The 22,873-nt window shown below is 48.6% G+C and overlaps 1 protein-coding gene across 1 annotated transcript in view; it reads right to left on the bottom strand.

Moving 5' to 3' along the window:
* CCDC12 (coiled-coil domain containing 12) overlaps window positions 1-22,873 on the bottom strand; it is a 29,389-nt gene that overhangs the window by 2,054 nt on the left and 4,462 nt on the right. Inside the window, exons 2-6 of the mRNA XM_060280999.2 lie at window positions 8,413-8,486; window positions 5,022-5,101; window positions 3,264-3,325; window positions 3,099-3,133; window positions 363-439 (exon numbers count right to left, since the gene is read on the bottom strand). Coding sequence (XP_060136982.2) covers window positions 363-439; window positions 3,099-3,133; window positions 3,264-3,325; window positions 5,022-5,101; window positions 8,413-8,486 — 328 coding nt within the window. The remainder of the gene's footprint in view (window positions 1-362; window positions 440-3,098; window positions 3,134-3,263; window positions 3,326-5,021; window positions 5,102-8,412; window positions 8,487-22,873) is intronic.

Raw genomic sequence — 22,873 nt, forward strand, 5'->3', positions numbered from 1 at the left:
TGAGCTAAGTTTCCCTGGGGAAGGGCTGCAACTCAGAGGGAGAGCATCTGTCTTGTAAGGAGGAGGTCCCGGGTTCAACCCCTCCTGGCATCTCCAGGGAGGGCTGGAAGAAACTCTTGCCTGAAATCATGGAGAGCAGCTGCCAGCCAGTGTAGACAAAACTGGGCTAGCTGGACCAGCGGTCAGGCTCGGTATAAGGCGGCTTCTTATGGAATGGGGCAGGGACACTGGGATACCAAGGGGAGGCAAAGAGGGCTGAGCAAGAGCCAAAATTAGATGGCGATGGGACCTGTGGGGTGCTCAGCACCGCAATGGACGCCTCCAGCACTGCTTCACACATTCCCCCGCAGACGCTCACTCACTTATTAGCTCGGCAATCGCCCTCTGCGTTCGCTTCTCCAGCTTCTCCAGTTTCTTAGCCACGTCTCGCTTCAAGTCCCTGGGGAGCGAGGGGAGGAAATGGAAACAAAATGAGCCCAGGCCCAAGGAGGGGACGGGGAGGCCAAGGCCCTGAAGGGCACCTATCCAGCCTCGGGATTACAAGTTCCTTTGGCAATGTGGCAGCAGTACCTGGGAGGAAACCAGGAAGAAGACTAGGGCTCCTCCTGAGCTAGGCTGGGGCGGCTGTGCAAAACGGGAGATCCCTTGAGTAGAAAGGAGAAGGAAACGACTGGGCTGAATTGTCAGTCCCATGAGGAAACGTTTTGATTCATGGGACATTTGACTAACAGAAGTGCCTAGGGCAGAGAACTGCATTATAAAATCCCGGTGCAAAATAAATGAACACCTAGAGCTATTATGTACAGAAACATATGGAAGTCTAGTGTCTAGATCAAGGGAAGTAATACAGTGGTGCCTTGCTAGACGAAATTAATTCATTCCAGGACTCAATTCGTCCTACGAAAATTTCGTATAGCGAGGCACCGTTTCCCATAGGAATGCATTAAAAGTCAATTAATGCGTTCCTATGGGCTCCGGGGGGGAACTGGTGGCAGCGGTGGCGCTTGCTCTCTTGGCTCGGGCAAGCGCTGCTGCTGCCAACGACAGAGCCTTGGCTCGGGGAAGGCAAATGGCAAAAAGCCCCCCGCAGCACCTGCCTCCCCGACACTGAGCGCAACTTCGAAGTTGCGCTCTGTGTTGGGGGTGCGGGGCCAGAGGCTTCTCCTGCTGCCACTTCTCACAGCGCAAAGCCGGCATGGGGTGCAGCTTCGGAAGCCTCCGAAACTGCACCCCATGCCGGCTTTGCGCTGCAACTTTCTCAGGGAAAGAAAGTGGGCGGGCTAGGTGTCCTCCGCTTGCGTTCCCTGAGAAAGCCGAGTGTCAGGGGAGGCAGGCGGGAGGCAGCGGGGTTTTTTCGTCATTTGCCTCCCCCTTGGGGGAACGCAAGCAGCAAAAAACCCCCGCTGCTAACTGCCTTTGGCTGGGGTCTGGTGGCGATAGCGGCAAGAAGGGGTCCTCCCCTTCTTGCCGCTGTCGTCAGGCCAGACCCCAAGCAGTTCCTCCACTTCTCCCCCCCCTTCTTCCCGTGCTACAGCCCTTCGTGTTCCGCTGGTCTCTGCCGGTTGCCCCTCACCGGCAGAGACGAACGGAACACAAAGGGGAACGAACTGCAGCGCCGGAAGAAGGGAAAGGAAGATCAGCTGAGAGGCGGTAACAGCTGTCAGCGCTTCTCAGCTGGTCTTCCTTTGCCTTCTTCCGGTGCTGCAGCTCGTTCCCCTTTGCTAGACGAATGCCCCTTTAGGTTCTGCAATCGGAGGTTTTTATGGCCACACTTCGCAAGACGAAGCGGTGGCCATAAAAAAACTCATCATCTTGCGAGGCAACCTCCGATCGCAAAACCTATTCGTATAGCGGAAAATTCGTCTTACAGGGCATTCGTCTAGCGAGGCACCACTGTAGTCCCATTCTCTTCTGCCTTGGTCAGACCACACTTGGAATACTGGTACCACTTCTGGGTACCACAAATTAAGAAGGATGCTGACAAGCTGGAACGTGTGTGTAGGGGAGGGTGACCAAGATGATCAGGGGTCTGGAAACCAGGCTGTATGAGGAGTTGGATATGATTAGCCATCTTCAAATACCTGAGGGGCTGTCATGGAAGATGGAGCGAGCTCTGGAGGCGAGGCCACGGATGCATGGACTCAACTGACAAATGTTGATTCCAACTAAACATCAGGAAGAACTTTCTGACAATAAGAGACACTTAGCAGTGGAAGGGACTCCCTCGGAAGGTGGTGGGCCCTCCTTCACTGGAGGTTTCTAACAGAGGTTTGACACCTATCTGTCATGGATGCTTTAGTTGAGATTCCTGCATTGCAGGGGGTTGGACTAGATGACCCTCGAGGTCCCCTTCCACCTCTACAACTTCATGCTTCTATTAAAATGGCACAAGCCCCCCAAGCACTGTGTGAAGTGCTTTCTCTGCCTGTTCTGAATTTTCCAGTGGCACCCCAAGAGCCCCTTAGCTTGGGGTAAGTTTCTAATCCGATCCCCATTTCATTATGTTGTGGGGGGGGTATTGGTTTGTTTTTATTCTTATTTTTATTATGCATTTTGTTTGCTTTTATATTGCATTTTTATGTTGCGAACTGCCCTGAGATCTACAGATGAAGGGCAGTATGCTAATATTAAGGGACCCAGGTGGCGCTGTGGATAAACCACTGAGCCTAGGGCTTGCTGATCAGAAGGTCGGCAGTTCGAATCCCTGTGACGGGGTGAGCTCCCGTTGCTTGGTCCTAGCTCCTGCCAACCTAGCAGTTCGAAAGCACATAAAAATGTAAGTAGATAAATAAGAACCGCTATAGCGGAAAGGTAAACGGCGTTTCCATGTGCTGCTCTGGTTTGCCAGAAGCGGCTTTGTCATGCTGGCCACATGACCTGGAAGCTATACGCCGGCTCCCTCGGCCAATAATGCGAGATGAGCGTGCAACCCCAGAGTCGGTCACGACTGGACCTAATGGTCAGGGGTCCCTTTACCTTTACCTTTTATGCTAATATTAATACTACTAATAATATAAAAGCCAGGCAACCTAGCAGGCATTTTATCCCCAAATAATTTGTACAGTTACCCTGAAACAAATTCAGAGCTTCATACTCACCAGTCGGGTTTCCTGGGGGCAAGATTTGCCAAGTCCTGGGAAAGTGGAGAGGGGAGGAACACAAAAGAATCCCTCGTTAAGAGCCACTACTAATCAGCTTCGTAACAAAACAGGTGGGGTTTTTTAAAAAACAGAAGCGGGAAGCACCAAACATTCTAGACCTACCACTTCTTCAATGATGGGCTCAGGCTTCGCTGCCTCTAGCTGCTCTTTCACCTTGTCTTCCACTAGGGGGCAGAAGGAGACAGAAGGATGTTGCCGCAATTTTAGCACAGGTGGGAAGGAGGGTCAGAAGGGGAAGGGGGCAGGGTCACAGAGGGAGAGAAGCTCTCTGGGAGTCCCTGGTGGAAGCATGTGATGAACAACATGCATGCTGGAGAGCACAGGGACGAGGCCACAAGCCTTGGCCAACCCGGTGCCCTCCAGACGTTTTGGACATCAGCAGGGCCAATGGGAGTTGTAGTCCAAAACGCCTGGAGGGCACCGGGTTGGCCAACACTCACCGAGTCATTAAGAACCTCAACTGGCATCCCTCCCCTATCAGACGATCCAAGGGCACGAACTTAAGCTGCCACAGCAAGACTCAAGTAGCTCAGTCAGCAGAGCACAAGACTCTTAGAATCATAGAGTTGGAAGAGACCACAAGGGCCATCCAGTCCAACCCCCTGCCAAGCAGGAAACACCATCAAAGCATTCTTGACATATGCCTGTCAAGCCTCTGCTTAAAGACCTCCAAAGAAGGAGACTCCACCACACTCCTTGGCAGCAAATTCCACTGCCGAACAGCTCTTACTGTCAGGAAGTTCTTCCTAATGTTTAGGTGGAATCTTCTTTCTTGAAGTTTGAATCCAGGAAAGAAGATTCCACCTAAACATTAGGAAGAACTTCCTGACAGTAAGAGGGTTATAAGAACTTCCTGACAGTAAGAGGGTCTTAATCTCAGGGTTATAGGTTCGAGCCCCACGATGGGGTGTTGGGACTAGATGATCCTCGTGGACCCTGCCAACTCTTAAGTCTCTTTCTAAGCCTCTTAAAATTTCTGCCAGAGGACCCTAGTTCTCCAGTGGTACTACAATTCCCAAAACACCTTGGGGAAGACACGAAAAGCCAGTTCGCGGGTGAGGCGCAGGTGCACCCTTAATTCTAGTGTTCAGAAAAGGAAGGACAAATCCTCAAATAGTCTGGCAGGGCCCTCGCGAGGTGCTTTGATCACTCCAGCAAGCTTATCTGTTCTGGTTCATGAAGTCTTCTTCCTCCCCAAGGTCAGCTTAGAGACCTTGGGTCTCTAACAACCCTGTTGTTTTGGACAGGGTTAGCCAAATTCCTGAAGAATAAGTCTATCCGATGGCTAGGAATGGAAACAGAGCCTTCTGGATGTTATGCCAATGGCAAATGATATTCAGAAACATCGGTGCCTCTGAAGGAGGCAGAGCATGGCCATCGATAGCCCTCTCCTCCTCCACGAATTTGCCCAACGCTCTTTTAAAGCCACCTAGGTTGGTGGCCGTCATTGCCTCATGCAACAGCAAATTTCACAGCTTAGCTAAACTCTGTCTGAAGGACTTTCTTGGCTCTGTCCCGAGAACCACATAGGAGTTTCTTTGCTATCTGCCGTGAGAACCAAACGGGGGTGTCTTTTGCTGCCTGCAAACAACTGATATTCGGGAGGCAAGGGAGAATTCTTCCTGTGTGTGTTCTCTTTTATTTTTACTTCTTGTGTTTATATCCCGCCTTTTTCCTCCAAGGAGCTCAACGCGGTGTGCAGGGTTTGCCCCCTCCTGATCTTATCCTCGCAGCGACCCTGCGAGGTCGGCTATGGGACTGGGACTGGCCCAAGGTCAGTGGGGATTTGAACCTGGTTGGCTGCTGTTGCAAGAAAGATGCTGTGGTCCATTTCAGAAGAGGTTCTGGATGCCCACTCACCTGAGGCAGGCTTCGCTTTGGGCACCACCCGCCCCTTGAGCTCTTCGTCTTCCGGAGCATAATTCCGCAACTTGAGCTCCCTGGAAAGGGGAAAGAAGAAAAAAAGAGGGGAGTTTCAGTCTTAAGTCACACACGGCTACCCATCAGCCTCTGACAAAGGCCACGTGCTTGGTGTCCAGCAAAGAGCGGCTTGTTCTGCCTGGCAGGGGTAGTTTTGAGGGTGAGAGAATGGCAACAGGCTCCTAGGAAGGAGAGGCGGTGCCTGGTGGTTGACCAAGGAGCAGCAGGCCGAAAATATGGTTTGTTCGGGGCCCATGCAGGTATTTGCAAGGGGTGTCCTGGACTGGCTGGCTGCAGAGGAGTGGAGGAAGGCACCAGCTGGGGAATCCCCAAGGGAAGAAAGCTCAGAAGCAGAGGGTTGGTGGTGGGATGAAGAAGATGGGAAGAGGGAGTAGAGGGAGAAGGATGGTACACAGCAACAACAGGGAATAAGACTGACAGACAAGGACAGGAACAGGCATCCCCAAACTGCGGCCCTCCAGATGTTTTGGCCTACAACTCCCATGATCCCTAGCTAACAGGACCAGTGGTCAGGGATGATGGGAATTGTAGTCCAAAACATCTGGAGGGCCGAAGTTTGGGGGTGCCTGGACAGGAAGAAACATCGTGGACAGAATAAATGTCACACACAGGGAAAACAACAGTATGAGCTCTTATAAGACTTGCAGCCTTATAAATTACTTAATGAGGGAGCAGACTGGGAAGAGGAGGTGTCGGAAGCTGAAGGGGCAACAGGGTTAAGTGGGCAGAAAGAAGCTGGGGCAAAGAACAATCCTGATGCAGAGGTTGGAGGGGAGACAGAGATGAGGCTGGATGCGGCACCCCTGGATTTGGAGAGCTGGGGGAGGTCTTGCCACTGAGCTCAGCTCTCTCAGCAGCAGGAGCTCAGAGCCTTAAGAAAAGGCAGTTTTCCGCCTCCGAGTCGGGAGGAGGTGGTGGCATGGAGAAGCAGAGAAGGAGGGAGCCCTGAAACCTCGGAGATTCTGTGCCGATGGACACAGAAACCAGCAAGAGGGCGACTCAAAAGCCAGACTGCGTTCCTGTGGCACAGACCCACATCCAACTATCAAGCCCCTTCAGAAACAGGCCGGACAGCAGGAGGAGTGGGCAGGCGTGTGGGGCAAAAATAAAAAATGGCTGGGGACTTGGGGGAGCATCTTTCTCTTCATTGCTCTCCTTAGTGCAGTTGCTTAATCTTGCAGGGGACAAGCAAGGCGAGGAATGAAATGTTGCTAGGCAGCATCAGCACTTCTTTGCTCAGGTTCCGCTCTTTTCTCCCGCCTCCTTCAATGCATGTTTCCTTTGAAGGAGTCCCACAGAGTTCAACAGGATTTACCCCCTGTAGCCAAAACCTTCTCTCCAAGCAGGAACGATAACCGGTGGATAGTTTTCAGGGTACGTGCAGTGAGCCAAATCTCTGGGTCTTTTGGGGCTGGCGTTTTTATTTATTTATGGATTTATAAACTGCTTTCCCACAAACGTTGTCAAAGCAGTATACTGCGCGTGCACACACACACAAAGAATATTAATGGGAACAGGTGTAGGCTTAGCAATTTAAAGCGCACTGATGATGGAAGAGAGTTCTACCAATGACGGTTAGCTAAGAAAATTAAACAGAGCCTCCATGTTCAGAGGCAGTCTATATCTGAAAACCAGATTCTTAGCAGGAAGTAACCGAGGAGGGCTGAGGGAAGGAGGGAAAGAGAGAGGGGGAGGAAAGAGAAATGGAGAGAGATATTCACAGTTTATTTAAAGGGAGGAAATAGGAGGGGGAGAGTTAGAGAGAGCAGAATTAATGGATCTGAACACCCCAGAGAAATATGCAACAATGATTTTTAACCCTCCTATGCAATTGGGATTATAACTAATCCTGGAGGCATATTGAAATATGTAAAGCATTCCACCTAGCCTGTGCAACACATTTCCCCCCACCAAAGAAGTTGGTGGTTCTGTGTTTCTTTTTAAATTCTTAAAGGGGAAAGGAAGACATCGGGGTCAGTTAACATTCCAACTACAGTGGTGCCTCGCTTAACGAATGCCCTGCTTAACGAAATTTCCGCTTAACGGAAGGTTTTTTCTAGCGGAGGTTGCCACGCTAGACGAATTCGTTTTACGAAAAATTCGTCTAGCGAATCGTGGTTTCCCATAGGAATGCATTGAAATTCAATTAATGCATTCCTATGGGCGTGTGTGTATTGTACTCCAGGTGTGAGATTTCTACCCACGCTACCACACCACTGTGGATCCTATGCTCTTTATGGTTAACCTAAATGCAGCATCTCAGCAAAGGATCATCTCTTAGATCTAAATCCAGAGTTAAAAACAGGTTGGACCGCTGGGCCTTCCGTTTAACTCCACAGCATCAGAACAAGGCCAGGTAGCCCAGAAACCAGCCGCACAACACCCCATGCCCACCGGGGAACCGCTGGAGGCTTGTTACATTTCTCTAGCCTGTCCAAACGGACAGGTCCAAATCCCTTTAATTAACCACTAGATGCGAGGCTCTCGCAGACCTGCCACATGCAATTAGCAGCGCTGCCTCTTCCCGGCAAGAGACCTCCCAGGAGAGTCCTTTGGGTGTGGAGCCTGCAGTGTGGGGAGGAGGAGGAGGAGGGTGTGCAGGGGAGAAGCAAGCTCTGCACTCAGGATCCATCCCTTGCCCCCGTCTCTGAAGACAGGAGATGGGAGATGGTACCTGTCTTCAGGGCATAGCATCTTATTTCATTTCGTTTGGACATTTGTTAAACCCCACTTGCATTCACAGTAGCTCAAGAAGGTATACAGGCAAACATCGCCCCTGGGAAGCTACAGAAATCTCCATCCCCGGATGTTGTTGTTGTTGTTTTAAAAAAAGAGAGAGAAGGGTGGGAAATGAAAAGAGACGAATCAGTCAGGATGTTTTCATAGACATGGCCAGCTCAGACAACCCGAGCGTTTCTTCTCCGCTCAACATTTCAATAACCCTGTCTCTCTCGGGGTGCCTGCTCTACAGTCCGCTTCAACCGTTAGCCTTAATCAGCAGAAACGGGAAATGCAATATCAAAGTCATTCATTATTCACCTCCCTTGGGATCGCGTAACAGGCCGCCTCGCGGCTCGCTTACCTCGTACGCTGTTTTAACAGGAAAAGCAAGTTTCCCTGTTATAAACAAGCCAGTCTTTCCTTTCCGAGGGGGCCATGTGTGTATGTGTATGTGTGTGTGTGTGTGGAGAACACACAGTTCAAAGCTCAGCTCCTGATTTGCAAGCAGGGAGCAAACACTGACCTCTACGCTCACAGAGCCACGATACGGCTCAAATCCCAAACAGAGAGAGGATAAGCAGCAACTTACTTATGCTTTCCCGTATCTTTCTCTTCACCGTCGCCTCGGAAATGCTTGAGCTCCGGTACGCCGTCATCTTTATTCTGAGGAGGCAGAGAAAGAGAAAGGGGGGGGATTAGGGGGAAGGAGAGCACACCCATCAAGCCTGACGTTTCCCCAGTGCGAGACTTCAATGCAAAAAAACACCCCAGGCCTGGTGCCTGAACTACATGTAAATGATGCAGCAGGCCCAGGGGTTCTTCGGTGTCTGGGCTTAATTTCATTTCGCTCCAGGCTGCTCCCCCTACAATTTCCCATTGTGACTTGCGCGCACAAAAGAAATGGAAGGTGCGCAAACACACACAAGGCCAGCAAGGAGGGAAAGGAATTAGATGTTTGGCGGGTGCTTGGACATGCAGAGCAAGTTGTGCATTTAGGGACTACTGCGGCCCAAACTGGATGAGCAAAGCAAGCAGAAAGCTGGCGCTGGTGGATGGAGAAGAGAGAGACTGAACAGGGTAGACTGGGTGCCTCAGTGATTTGATGCTAGCAGTTAATAATAATAATAATAATAATAATAATAATAATAATAATAATTTATTATTCATACCCCGCCCATCTGGCTGGGTTTCCCCAGCCACTCTGGGCGGCTTCCAACCAAATATTAAAACAGTACAGCATTAAACATTAAAAACTTCCCTAAACAGGGCCGCCTTCAGTTGTCTTCTAAAAGTAAAATAGTTACTTATTGCCTTGACATCTGCTGGGAGGGTGTTCCACAGGGCGGGTGCCACTACCGAGAAGGCCCTCTGCCTGGTTCCCTGTAACCTCACTTCTCGCAATGAGGGAACCGCCAGAAGGCCCTCGGTGCTGGATCTCAGTGTCCGGGCTGAATGGTGGGGGTGGAGACGCTCCTTCAGGTATACAGGACCGAGGCCGTTTAGGGCTTTAAAGGTCAGTGCCAACACTTTGAATTGTGCTCGGAAACGTACTGGGAGCTAGTGTACGGTAGGTCTCTCAGGACCGGTGTTATGTGGTCCCGGCGGCCACTCCCAGTTACTAGTCTAGCTGCCGCATTCTGGATTAATTGCAGTTTCCGGGTCACCTTCAAAGGTAGCCCCACGTAGAGCGCATTGCAGTAGTCCAGTTTAACAGGGGATGATAGAAAACAAAACACACACACACACACACGAGACAAATGCTGAAATTGTTTCCTGGAATGTGACAAATGTCGGGGGGGGGGGGGAATCTGGCTCCTTCTGTACTCTGGTGCAGCTGCACCGAACACGTAAGAGCAAAGGGCAAGGGGATGCATGGCTAGATTGCATGCAGAGCATTGCTGGGTTTGCCTTTTGCTTAGTGTCAATACAGCTGCATGGGAATGTAGAATGAGATGGGGATTTCAACAACAACAACAAGCCTCCCACATAGCTGTCAAATACTGTATGGAAAAAAATGTGGGAGCTCACAAAGAATAAGCAAACTGGAACAACTGGGCGCTCAGTCCAACCATGTTCAAGAATTGTCATTGACTGAGTAGGTCAAGTGTCGGGTCTGGGGGCGGGGAACTCCCAGAAGGGTGGCGGGTAAAAAGAACCACAAACCACTTGAAGACGTTTTCATTTGCAAAACTGCCACAGGCTACAGTCCACTTCGACCAATGTATGGAGGGTTATCCCGAGGTACAGCTATCAGACAGAGGAGAATGTACACAGGCGGTGGTAGTTTTGTTATTAGCGGTGACCCTTTTTTATTTTTTTAAAAAACCAACAACCACAGTTGTGGATAGCAGACACTCCGGGACTGGTTAATCCTAAAAGTAGCAGCGAAGCTTCAATGCTTTTCTTTGGCCAAAGCCAGCTGGAGTGGATGGGAATTGCTACGGTAACACCTGGAGGGCACCAGGCAGACACAAGACATTAATACCTCTGTCAGAAAAAAAAACATGAAAATAGGATCAAGGGAGTGTGAAAGGATAGTTCTTCTTCGATATGGGTGACTGCTTTCTCCCATACTATGGTCCCAAACACAGCAGGGAAGCCAGGTGCTGTGACACCCCTCCAAATCTAGGAGGCGGGTGGCCCTTGCTGCCCTCCGGCTTTCGGGTAGCCAAAGGGAAGACCCACGCAGGCGAGGTGATGGAAGGCACAGAATTTGGAATTATCCTGGCACAGTCTGTTACCCCCCGAGCAGAAAAATGCCACCTCGCTAGGCTAGAGCGCGGAGCAAAACACACCATCCCACGTGTCAGTTTTGTGAGCCGTGCTCGAAATTTTGGGCATTCATCGGCACAGCAGATCTGGCTCTCATTTTTCAGAGATGTTTCTGCCCAACGTCTGGTGTTTTTCCTCCCCCGATCCTTCCTTGCCCTTTCCAACGACGCTATTGGGTTTCGTCAGCCATCTGGGACCTTTTATCAGGACGGGGAATCGGTAAGCCTGTTGCGTTCCGTGAGCAAAAGACAGATGGCAGGAGGGTCCCGTTTGGCTGCAGTTACACCAAGCAGGTGGCAGATGGCGACACAAGAGCCAACCAGGAGCTGGGGGGGCGGAGCCGCACGCGCTCCCTCGTTCCTTCCAAGTCACCGGCTCCTTCGCTCTGCGATTTGAGTCAGACATCCGACAGATTGGACCCCAATACCCAGGAGATAGCAAACAGAAAAACCTGTTTTCTAAAGATCACACACAAATACACACATGCACAGATAACAGGGAAGGGAGACAAGGAGCACAACATGCTTAATACAGGGGATAAACTTTGTGGCCCTTGGTAATTGAGGAACGCTGCCTCAACTGCTCACAAAATTAAACCAAGAATACGCCAAGAGTCTGCCGGATCAGGCCAATCTAGTCCAACATCCTGATCTCAAAGTGGCCAAGTGTGGGAAACCCACAAGCAGCATTCGGACACAAGACCCTACTCCCCCCCCTCGGTGGTTTCCAGTAACTGGGATTAAGAAGCATTGCTATGGAGGCAGAGCAGAATCATCACGACTTGTCTCCATCGACAGCTCTCTCCTCCTCCATGAATTTTGTCCAATACTCTTTCAAAGCCATCTAAGCTGGTGGCCAGTTGTCTTTGTCCATGGAGTTTTCTTGGCAGGGATACTGGAATCGCTTGCCGGTTCCTGCTCCAGGTGGATCACATTTGGTCAAAACTCTCCACTATGACCTGTCCGTCTTGGGGGGCCCTGCACGGCATAGCTCATAGCTTCTCTGAGCTATTTAAGCCCCTTCGGTCGGACAAGGCAGTGATCCATGAAGTATCTGAAGGATCTTGGTGCTGGAGGAGACTCTTGAGAGTCCCATGGACTGCAAAAAGATCAGAGCTATCCATTCTGAAGGAAATCAGCCCTGAGTGCTCACTGGAAGGACAGATCCTGAAGCCAAGGCTCCAATACTTTGGCCACCTCATGAGAAGAGAAGACTCCCTGGAAAAGACCCTGATGTTGGGAAAGATGGACAGAGGACGAGGACAGAGGACGAGATGGTTGGACAGTGTTCTCGAAGCCACCAACATGAGTCTGACCAAACTGCGGGAGGCAGTGGAAGACAGGAGTGCCTGGCGTGCTATGGTCCATGGGGTCACGAAGAGTCGGACGCGACTAAACAACTAAACAAGAAGCTGGTGGCCATCACTGCCTCCTGTGGGGAGGAGTTCCGTAGGTTAACCATCTGCTAAGTGAAGAAGTGCTTTCTTTTATCAGTCCCGAAACCCAACATTTAGCTTCATTGTGTGTTCTAGTGTTATGAGGGATGGAGAAAAACGTTCCTCTGCCCATGTTCTTCATGCCAGGCATCGTCTCCTAAACTTCTAACATGTCACTTCTTCCTCACCTCTTCTCAGAATGAAAAAAAAACACATCCCAAACGCTGCCATCTTTCTTCCTAGAGTCACTCCCTCCCCTCCTCCAGAGCTTTCTGCAGCCCATCAGTTCTAAGGTCCTGCAATGGCTATCATTGCCAATGGGATGTCAGAGAAGATTGTCACTTCATGAAGTTGTTCAGCTTGAGCAATAAGGATGGGGGTTCCACCTGCGCAGCTAGTTTAACTCTCTCCAAATCGGAACCTTGGTATGAAGAAAGAGACAGAAGGCAGGAGTATTGCAGCGAGAGGTCAAGGGAGGTTCTTGATGGTGTAGCCCAAACTCGGCCCTCCAGCTGTTTTGGGACTGGACTGCAACTCCCATCATCCCTAGCTAACAGGACCAGTGGCCAGGGATGATGGGAATTGTAGTCCCAAAACATCTGGAGGTCCAAGTTTGGGGATGCCTGGTGTAGCCTGTCTTTTTGGAAGCCACCCCATGCCCTGACCCGTCTGCCTCCACCCGAGCAATGTACAAGGGAACTCTTAGGCGAGTTCCCTGCAATGTACAAGGGAACTCTTAGGCGACAGGTTGGGGGGGGGATTTCAGGCACCCAGAAATCTGCGATTATGGATCTGAGATCTTTCCTACCCAATCTCTGCATAGAAGAAAGAGGCTTGCCAATTGGTTGAGAGTGTCTGAAAACCGGTCTGGGATTTGCATTTGCCCCTGCCCCAGGTGCGAGGGCATGCAGGACTGAAAGATCCTTCAGAAATTCCCTTCTACAAGGAGAAAATGTGCTTATCTCCTTAGCTGCTTTCAAAGAGCCAGCCTGCCCGAGAGCCTGCCGTAGTTCCTGGTGCTCGCTCCTTATTGAAGTCATAAACCTTGCTCAGTCGCAGCAGGTTGCTATGGAAATGATGGCAACCGCAGCCTGAATATTACGACTTTGCACAGCAGAACAAACAGGCGATGGGGTTGCAGCGGCGGCAGCTGGAAGGGAAAGCAGCCTCTTACTTCTTTTAGTCTGGGGTGTGTGAGGGCGCTTTCTCAAACTGAGGGACACATTCCCTTATGGGCAACCACTCAGGGGCCACATGTCAGCAGCCGGCAGGGCCAGAGCCAAAAGTGGGTGGAGGGACCAAGATAACATTTACCCTAAGTGCAGTGTTCGCAATTTCCCAGGCACACTTTGCACCTAGCTATCAACCACTGGGCTCTGGGCTGTTTTCAGATGCTAATGTAGAATTCTATCAGTTCTATTTTATCTGCACAGTCAGAATGAATTTCAGGAACCAAAATGCTTTTGCCTGAGCAAGAGCAGTGAACAAGGTTATAGCTAATCGTTGTCGCTTGTCTTCACTTCCCCCACCCCACTGCCTTGCTCACAGTTGTGAAGAATATCCCTACGTTATGATCCGTGTCACCATTAAGAGGCAGGAATAGGCCAATACCACATATGTGGACTGTTCCTAAATCAAGTGACTTTCCATCTTTAAGTTCTGTAAACCTTACTCAAGGCTGTCCTCTGAACCAGCCAGATGTTTAACTGAGAACCAATCACAGTCAGTCCATCCTTTTAAAAATAAGACTTTAGAGCTGTCTTTCCCCCAAATGGCAACCAGGCATTCCATTTTGGCGACTGTAAACTTGGTTTAAGGAGCCATTTGACACCTAGCTTAGATACAGTGGTACCTTGGTTGTCAAACAGCTTAGTTTGTCAAACAAATCGGCACCCGAACTCTGCAAACCGGTTTGAGTGCTCCGGTTTGCAAACTTTTTTGGAAGCTGAACGTCCAACACGGCTTCCAATTGAGTGCAGGAAGCTCCTGCAGCCAATTGGAAGCCACACCTTGCTTTTTCGAACCGTTCTGGGAGTTGAACACACTCCTGGAATGAATTTAATTCGACAACCAAGGTACCACTGTATCTGAGTTTCTAACACTGCCTTTGTACAGTAGGCTAGTTTCTCCACAAAACCCCCTCTCTATTCACCACCCAGGCAAGGAAGAGGCGTTATCAGTGCTCAAGGACACATTCCAGCCAGGCAAAAACGTTCGAGGAAGATGCACAACAACAGGGCTGATGCTGGAGGTGCAGCTGATGGGAGACTTCAGGCTACAGAGAGAGATCAAGTCTAAGGTTTAGACCTGTGAGACCTTATTTGGCTCAGGACCCCAGGACCACTTCTCTGCATATCAACCAAACCAGACCCTTGGGGGGAAGTTCATCTCGATTCATGCTGGGGTTTGGAAACACTTAAGAAGTTGAGAGAGAGAGAGAGAGAGAGAGTGTGTGTCTTCTACATGTGCCCAAAGATTTGCAGGAGGCTACTAATAATGGCTGCCTACCAAGATCAGCCAAACTCTGTGGTTGCCTACCTGCTTTTTATATAGAGACAGCTAACATCTCCCTACAAAAGGGCCAAAGCAAAAGGTTTGCTGGGTACATTCCTTTGGTTGGCAAGAAACCAGAATGCTTACAAGAGTCCATTAAAAGAGAAAGAACGAAAAATCTGCCCAAGCAGCCATTATCCAGAACCAACTCAAAACAGCAAACTCAGGCAGACCATGCTCATTCCATCGCCTCCCTTTATCAGGGGCTGCACGCTTCCGCCCTGCCACTCCAAAGGGTGAAACATTCCCTTGGATTTTCAAGCACTCAAAAGTGGGGGGGGGGCAGTGTGTGCTAAAATGCACGCCAAGAACCCGTCAGCAAAGCTAAACAAACTTGGAGAGGTTGGCATTTGTATTGTGCAATAAAAGGGGCGGTATCCCCCAGTGCAGAATAGGCACTAGAGCCCTGGGTGGGATGGGAAAGAGAGAAGCTTTTATTTATAATTTTAATCGTGGTGATTTATTGCCACCACACACCCCAAAGTAAGAAAAGACGCAGCTACCACATAATGTTATTATAGGATGCGAACTTGCACCATTTCAAAACGCTGGTCCTTCAAGGCCTAAGTACCATATGGTGGTCGTTCTTTGGGACTTTGGGCAAAGCCCTTTCCCGCCGTCAGCTATCAGATCTTTTGAATGGAGAGGTCCAAAAAATAATCTTGAGACCTTTCTACATAGGGGCAGGTGCTCTGGCACTGAGCTATGACCTCTCGATCTCCGCTCAGCAATGAGAGGCAGGATTCACCCCACCCCACCCCAGTGCTTTATTCTTGCACAGAAAGGTTTCCATTTCCTAAGTTCACCAGCAACAACGAATGGATGCCAACTGCAAATACCATCCCAGGAAAGCTTGGCAGTTTCAGAGTCTTTAACTTGGTTTATAAAAGGCAAGTAAGATAAACATGCCAGAGCAGATCACTTTCTAGGGCAGCCTTCGCCAACCTGGCGCCCCATCTAAAAGTTCTGGACTACAACAGGCTTCTTCAACCTCGGCCCTCCAGGTGTTTTGATGGGAACTACAACCCCCATCATCCCTGACCACTGGCCCTGCTAGCTAGGGATCATGGGAGTTGTAGTCCAAAAACATCTGGAGGGTGAGGTTGAGGAAGCCTGGACTACAACTCCCTCCCATCATCCCTGGCCATTCTGGATGGGGCTAATAGGATTTGTAGTCCAAAACATCTGGAGTGCAGCCAGTTGAATTCTGTTCTAGGTCATCAGTTTCCCAATGCAACCTGAACATTTTCTGATGCAGTTTCCCTCCAAAAAAATACCCTTCACTGCCCCCACCTTACTAGTATCTGTATCTCTGGCCAACTCTATGGATCTACTCCCTAAAATCACATGACTGTTTTGACAAGAGGGGTCCTTTACCTTTACTGTATACCGAGGCCCTAATTCCCTTTCTTATTGTGCAGCAACTGACTTTCTGCCATGTGCAGGAAGTCTCTTGACAGTTGTTATGACAGTCACTTGCTACCTGTTCATTGAAAACTGGAGATACTAGGGATTGAATCAGGGACCTTCCTGCATGCAAGGTTCTGGCGTTTTTCTGTGTGACACACTGCTGGTTTCCCTTCCCAGAAGGTGGTGAACAGTTAAAAATATATGCAAAAAGGTAGCTTCACCTGGTTGGCAAATCAGAGGAGATCTTAACAAAGAGATCTCCCATTACCTCCCCCAGCCACCCAACAACTGCACTTTTTGACATCACTGACACAGTGGGTGGGTAGGCTATTTTAAAATGTTTTTTATTTTATTTTTAAGACTACTGATCTCTGTGAGTTTCTCTGCAAGGAAATGAGGACGGCATTCATTTTTATGTACCACATAATAAATACTTGGTCTTGCTACCTCGTTGTTGTTGCTGCTGTTGTTACTGCGTCTTCTTCTATATGGCTTTTGGGATTTTTTTTTTACTGTACCAAAACCGACTTTGGTAAAAGCTATTAAAGGGAAATTTGCAAATATTTAAAAGGAAGCCGTTTGCCACCAAACATGGGCATCCAAAAATCTCCTCTCAGATTTTGCGTTCAACATGCCACCCCACAAGCCCAGACAGTACGTCTGTGAAAAGCTAAACACTGGCGATGCTAAAAATGGGGAAGCCACATCTGCCCACTGCAGAATTGAAAACTGTGAGTTCTTCCCCCTTGTACCAGTAAACCAGCTATGAATGTGTCAACTGATTCTTCCTGGCTTGCACAGAAAAGAGGCTTCAAACCTATCCTGTTACAAGGTCCTCAAGGGCAAAAGCTTGTTCTTGTGTTCTCGCCCTCTCTTTAACCGTCTGTAAATAGCCATGCATGTACAGCACTGCTGTGATATTAACAAATATTGAAGACAGAAGCTGCTATTTATATATATGATGTGAACACACATAACAGGTTAATTTCAAACACCACCAGGGAGTCGTTTGCAGATGTAAATCACATGCTTGGCAGATACTAATTAAGCATTCCCACTTGGGTGCAAGACACAGATCTAACTGTGCATTTTTGGAGTTGATCATTAACCTAGTTTCCCCCTAGTCTTCTCTTACGCCCCCCGCCGCCCCCCCCAATCCCTTTTTAAATCAAACACAAAAGCCCTGTTGGGGAAAGGATACAGTTGGCGAGGGATACAGTTCAATAATACAGGCCCAGTTAGCCAAGCCAGGGTTTGGCTAGTTAGCCAACCCTTTTTAAAACAGAAAGAGAACATGCTCTTCATAGAAATTTGATTTTGTCCTTCCAAAACCTGAAATTCCTTGAGGAGCCTTGGTTGCGCGTAAGGGGAGTCGCTGCTGCTATCGTTGGATTGTAAGCCTGGAAACAAGGGGAGGGGCGAAACTTTGGCTGGGAAATCTAACATTCATTAAAAGTGACCTTGACCGAGAGCAACTCCTGCCCAGCTGAACACAACAGAGTTAACCACCAAGGTGCAGCAAAGCACTCAGAAATGTGAAGAGGAGGGCACTGGGCCACTTGGCTACCACCAGGAAAGCCAAGTCTATGGCATCGGTGGTTAGGTGCCGCAAGAGCCACCTCAGTGGCCAAAAGGTTAATCCTCCAACACTAAAAGCAACTAGCTCTGAATGTGAGCATCGCACTGGCTCAGGCTGTTAAGGAGGAGAATATTTGAGAGACAGACATTATACAAAGCGGTCAAGGCACGTTTAGAATCCGCTGCCCAAGATCACAGCCACTACTGCACGGAGCTTCAAAGTGCTAGTTAGTTACCTGGACACCCATTATATTTTGATGCCAGAATGTAAGAAGCTGAAACATTTTTCGGCCTTGTGCACAAATCCGGGATCTTAACCTTTTAGAAGGTTTTCCTGGCCAAGGGGATTAAAAAGCAAGTCGCTAGGTGCTCTGTCAGTAGAACATTAAGACTCTTACTACAACTCCCTGTAGCATGGCCAACGGTTTGGGATGATGGGAGTCCGCAACATCTGAAGGGGACCACGCTGGCTACCCCTGGCCTAAATTTCAGTTCTTTTTTTCTGACCCCATAAACTAGGGGTAGGCAACCTAAGGCCCGTGGGCTGGATGCAGCCCAATCGCCTTCTCAATCCGGCCCATGGACAGTCCAGGAATCAGCGTGTTTTTACATGAGTAGAGTGTGTCCTTTTATTTAAAATGCATCTCTGGCTTATTTATGGGGCCTGCCTGGTGTTTTTACATGAGTAGAAGGTGTGCTTTTATTTAAAATGCATCTCTGGGTTATTTGTGGGGCATAGGAATTCGTTCAATTTCCCCCCAAAAAAATATAGTCCGGCCCACCACATGGTCTGAGGGACGGTCACGGCCGAAAAAGGTTGCTGACCCCTGCGCATAAACAATTACTACAAAGTGAATCCAGAAAGAGAGAAATAGCCAAGGCTGGAAAAGTTAAGTGGGTGAGTTGGGGAAAAAAAGAACACAGCATGGGTTCTTAGATATGGAAGGCACTTTGCTATAAAATTCCTCACTTTCCATGTACTTGTAAAATGTGTTTAGAAAGTTGTCTCGCAGCCTTCTTCCACATTTGTTATCCACATCTAGTCCTCTTTTGCTTCTTTATTTATAGCAGTACACAGACTGGCGCCAACCGACCTAAAAAACACGATAGCGAGTTTTCAAAGCTGTCACGTCCTCTGCGCTCAAGGAGAGATTTCGCCACCTTTTCTGCCCTCAGCTAGCACAGTTTCTCCTTAACTCTAAGCAACTGCTCTGCTGCCAAGACCCAGATTCTGCAGAAGAGAGGAGGGAGGGAATGTGAACCGTGTGGGTTCAGGGTTGCTCAAGAAATAAGTTACAACTGGCTGGATTGGAAAGGTCTCCCGGCCCGTGCCACAGAGAGGCAGAAGTACTACCAGCAGGGAATATTTCTAGCATGCATACAGCACCACAAACCTGGCTAAAATATATAAAGAAGGCTGCAATTTGAGACTGGGAAAACACTCCACAGGGCAGTTCCAAAAGTGGAAGTCCTGTAGCCGCAGATATCAGGGGTGTGGAAACAAGCGAGGCATAAACCTCCCAAAACAAGGGCCCTACAAAACTCGCTTAAGTTGAAAGTATGCACCAAGATTTGAAAAGCCGCTGGGCCAGGGAAGGTCACTGGCATGAAGAGGGACTAACATTATCTCCATATATATCCCTTTAGCACTTCTGAACAGCCTTCTGAGAGCCATATGCCAGCAGAGCAATACATGCATTTATTCCTTTGTACAGGGACTGTTGCCGTAGCTTCTTTTCTTTATTTTTAATGCAATTTAAAATCCAAATAAGTCAAATACTTTTTTTAAAAAAAATGCAATTCCTTCCCTTAAAAACTACCCGGCCTAAGCCTTGATAACGATCATTTGCTAAAACAGCAGAAAGTGTTTCGCGAGCCAGCGAAACCAGGCTTTGGTTGTTAAAATGGAAAGCTATCATTTGTATTCTGAAATCAGGCGGCAACACAAGAGCTTCACTTCCTGCCTCAGCCAGAGCAAACCACAGACCTTATCACACCAAGACAAGCCTTCTCTTTCCTATTTTTCTCTGGGGCTCTGCTTAATGTGGCCTGAAGACGCTGTTCCACTTCCTCATGCAGTGTGAAAACAGGAAAGAAAACAGGAAATGCACAGCTGAGCAGAGTGTCATCCATTTAATAAGGCCTGCACAAAAAACCATCTCCGTGAGGAACGTGATTCGCGTTAGGCTTTATTTTGTGTCTTTTGGGGGCCTATAGGGTCACCAAGATGCAACAGGACCTCTCCCAAAGCAAAACCAGAAGCAGGCTTTAGTCTACGCTGGGTGATCCAACACTCAGCCTTTTGGGGTGGCCCTTGGGAGGGTGACGGGAAGAGGGGGGGTCTGCAGACAGCACTTCCCCACAGCAGCCGTGCAGGGTGACTCCACCCACGTCCATCTCCGAGGGAGCCTGTGCCAAGCTGCTTTGGGTCCCCACGGGCAGCGTCCGTGGCATGGCTGTTCCAGAGCCTCCTCCAGCAGCAGCTCATTGTCCACTCGCCCACTCTCACCTGGCAGAGCGAAGCTGAGCAACATCTTCCTTTGGCAGCCTCGTCTGCCCTCCTCCTCCTTTGCTGCAGTACCTCTGCCTCCTCCTCCTCCTCTCCCCACCAATGGGTTCTTGGCCACCTCAACACAGCTGCCCCCCCCTGCTGGCCGCATCGCTTCGCCCGCCCTGGGAGCTCTTAGTCCAGTAGCAAAGCGAGACGAACCGGGCCCTCCAGGTGCAGGTGGGCGCCAGAGTTAGAAACCCGGCTATATAACCTAATTGTCAAATGGCGACTTAAACCTAGGTTACAGTCATCAAAATGGCCTGTCTGGGCGATATTTTTCCTTTATTTTCAAGGAACTTTGTTGTTGTTAATTATTATTATTATTATTATTATTATTATTATTATTATTATTATTATTTGCTTGGAAGTAAGAACCACTACATCCAGGGGGGCTTTCTTATCCTCGAAAGTATGCCTATGATTGCAGCCCGTGCAGTGGTGAAATTTGCTGCTGTATGAGCCAGCTGATTCGCACAGCGGTGCAGCTGCACAAGACGTGCACTATTCGTTGCGGCGCTGCTGCATGCAACACCACAGTGCCAACCAGCCAGATGGAGATGCCTGTTGCCAACCTGGCACCCAGAGATCTCCATGTGGTTGCAACTGGGCAACGTGGGATTTTATGCCTGGCAGATTTTGAGCACTGGTCCCACAACCTTGTCAACTTTTCTTCCTCTTCACTGGTTGTATTTATTCACTGGCTTCACAAAAGGCTTGAATCATTTTGACTAGAAACGGTATAAAATAATTTATTATGATCATATTTATTTATACCTCAACTTTTTATATCCTGACAGGAGCTCAATGTCTGTGTTGTTAACACATGTGCTTATATCTGTTTGCATATGTGTGTGTGTGTGTGTGTGTATGTGTGTGTGTGTGTATATATATATATATATATATATATATATATATATATATATATATATATATGGGACCCAGGTGGCGCTATGGGTTAAACCACAGAGTCTAGGGCTTGCTGATCAGAAGGTCAGCAGTTCGAATTCCTGCAATGGGGTGAGCTCCTATTGCTTGGTCCCAGCTCCTGCCCACCTAGCAGTTCGAAAGCACATCAAGTGCAAGTAGATAAATAGGTACCACTCCGGCGGGAAGGTAAACGGCGTTTCCGTGCGATGCTCTGGTTCACCAGAAGCGGCTTTGTCATGCTGGCCACATGACCAGGAAAAACTGTCTGCGGACAAACGCCGGCTCCCTCGGCTTATAGAGCAAAATGAGCGCCGCAACCCCAGAGTCGGACACCTTGACCTCTATATATATCTATATATATATACATACACACACACACACACACACACATATATATATATATATATATATATATATATATATATATATATATATATATATATTCTATTGTGTATTTAATTATATATATTCAATTAAATGTATTAAATAATATTTGTTGTACTGTGAACACTTTAATTTACAATATGGAAATTTAATTCAGTGTGTGGTTTGTGGGTTCTGTGTCAAAGTACTGCTGCAGCCCACTTGGTCTGAGAGGGTGAACCGCTTGGCCTGAAGCAATCCCATTTTCCTGAGCTGTCAGAAACTTTGTTCGTCAGGCTATTAATAAACGATGAGCTGTTGGGGCAGGCGGCTTTATCTTGACAGATCACTTTATTCCTAACATGGATAATTCATAGAAGCCGCAACTTCTTGGGGGCACTGGCGGCAAGGAAATTGCCAGGAAACCTTCCGCTATCGTATTTCTTTTTAATTAAGAAATGAAAGGTTTCCAAGGGACAAAAGCAGTGCTCTTCAATGACGGCGTAGATGTGAAGTCGACAACAGCATGTGAGGGAACAAGCACTACAGTGGGACCTCAGTTTACGCCTACCTCCGTTTATGAACGCCTCCGTTTACGAACGCCGCAGAGCCGGAAGTGTTTACATCTGGGTTCTGCGGCGCTCGGATGCGCAGAAGCGATCTGCGCAGCTCACGCACGCACAGAAGCAATTTGCGCAGCGCGTGCAGAAGCGCTCTATTGGTGTTCCGCGCACGCACAGGAGCGTGCCTTTCGGCGAGCAAACACCTCCGCGGAACGTATTGCATTCGCAAAGCGAGGTACCACTGTACATGACCTCAGCTGGGATTAACCAATGTTATTCCTCCCCCCCTCAATGTACCGGTAGTATCACCAAGTCAGTTCATGTTATCAAGTTATTTCAGGATATATTGCAGATATTGTCATGGTACACAGCTTGTGCATGAACTACCCAATGCTAAATCTACACAGGTGTGCCCTGAGAAGATCTGGAATAAAGCGTTCGAATCACGAAAACATATGGACTGCCTATTTTACTCTAGCCTGGTATTCCAATAGTAGCCAGCTAGATGCTCCCAGCAGTTCACAGCTGAGGAACGATGGAGCTGAGTCCTGTTAGTTCCTAGTATCGGATTATCAAATGTATTCTGAACAAGGGAGGTTTCCATTTCAGCAAATAGCCTCTGACAGATCTATTCCTCTGTGAATTTGGAAGTTCTTTTTTTAAAGGAACTTCTAGCGATACTCTTCATCGGCAACTGAATCTACTGCCAATCATTTTCACTGCTGGGTTCATAGCAGACAAATTCTTTTTGCCTTGCTACACCATTCATAATCCTCAAGCATAACTCCTCAGGATTCACCCCCGCCCCCCCAAAAAAAGAAGTCCCAAATGCTTATGCCTTCCATCATAAGGAAAATGCCCAATAAATATTACTAAATTATTATACAGTGGTACCTCT

Source organism: Zootoca vivipara, chromosome 11, assembly GCF_965207765.1.
Source record: "Zootoca vivipara chromosome 11, rZooViv2.hap1.1, whole genome shotgun sequence".
Taxonomy (NCBI): domain Eukaryota; kingdom Metazoa; phylum Chordata; class Lepidosauria; order Squamata; family Lacertidae; genus Zootoca; species Zootoca vivipara.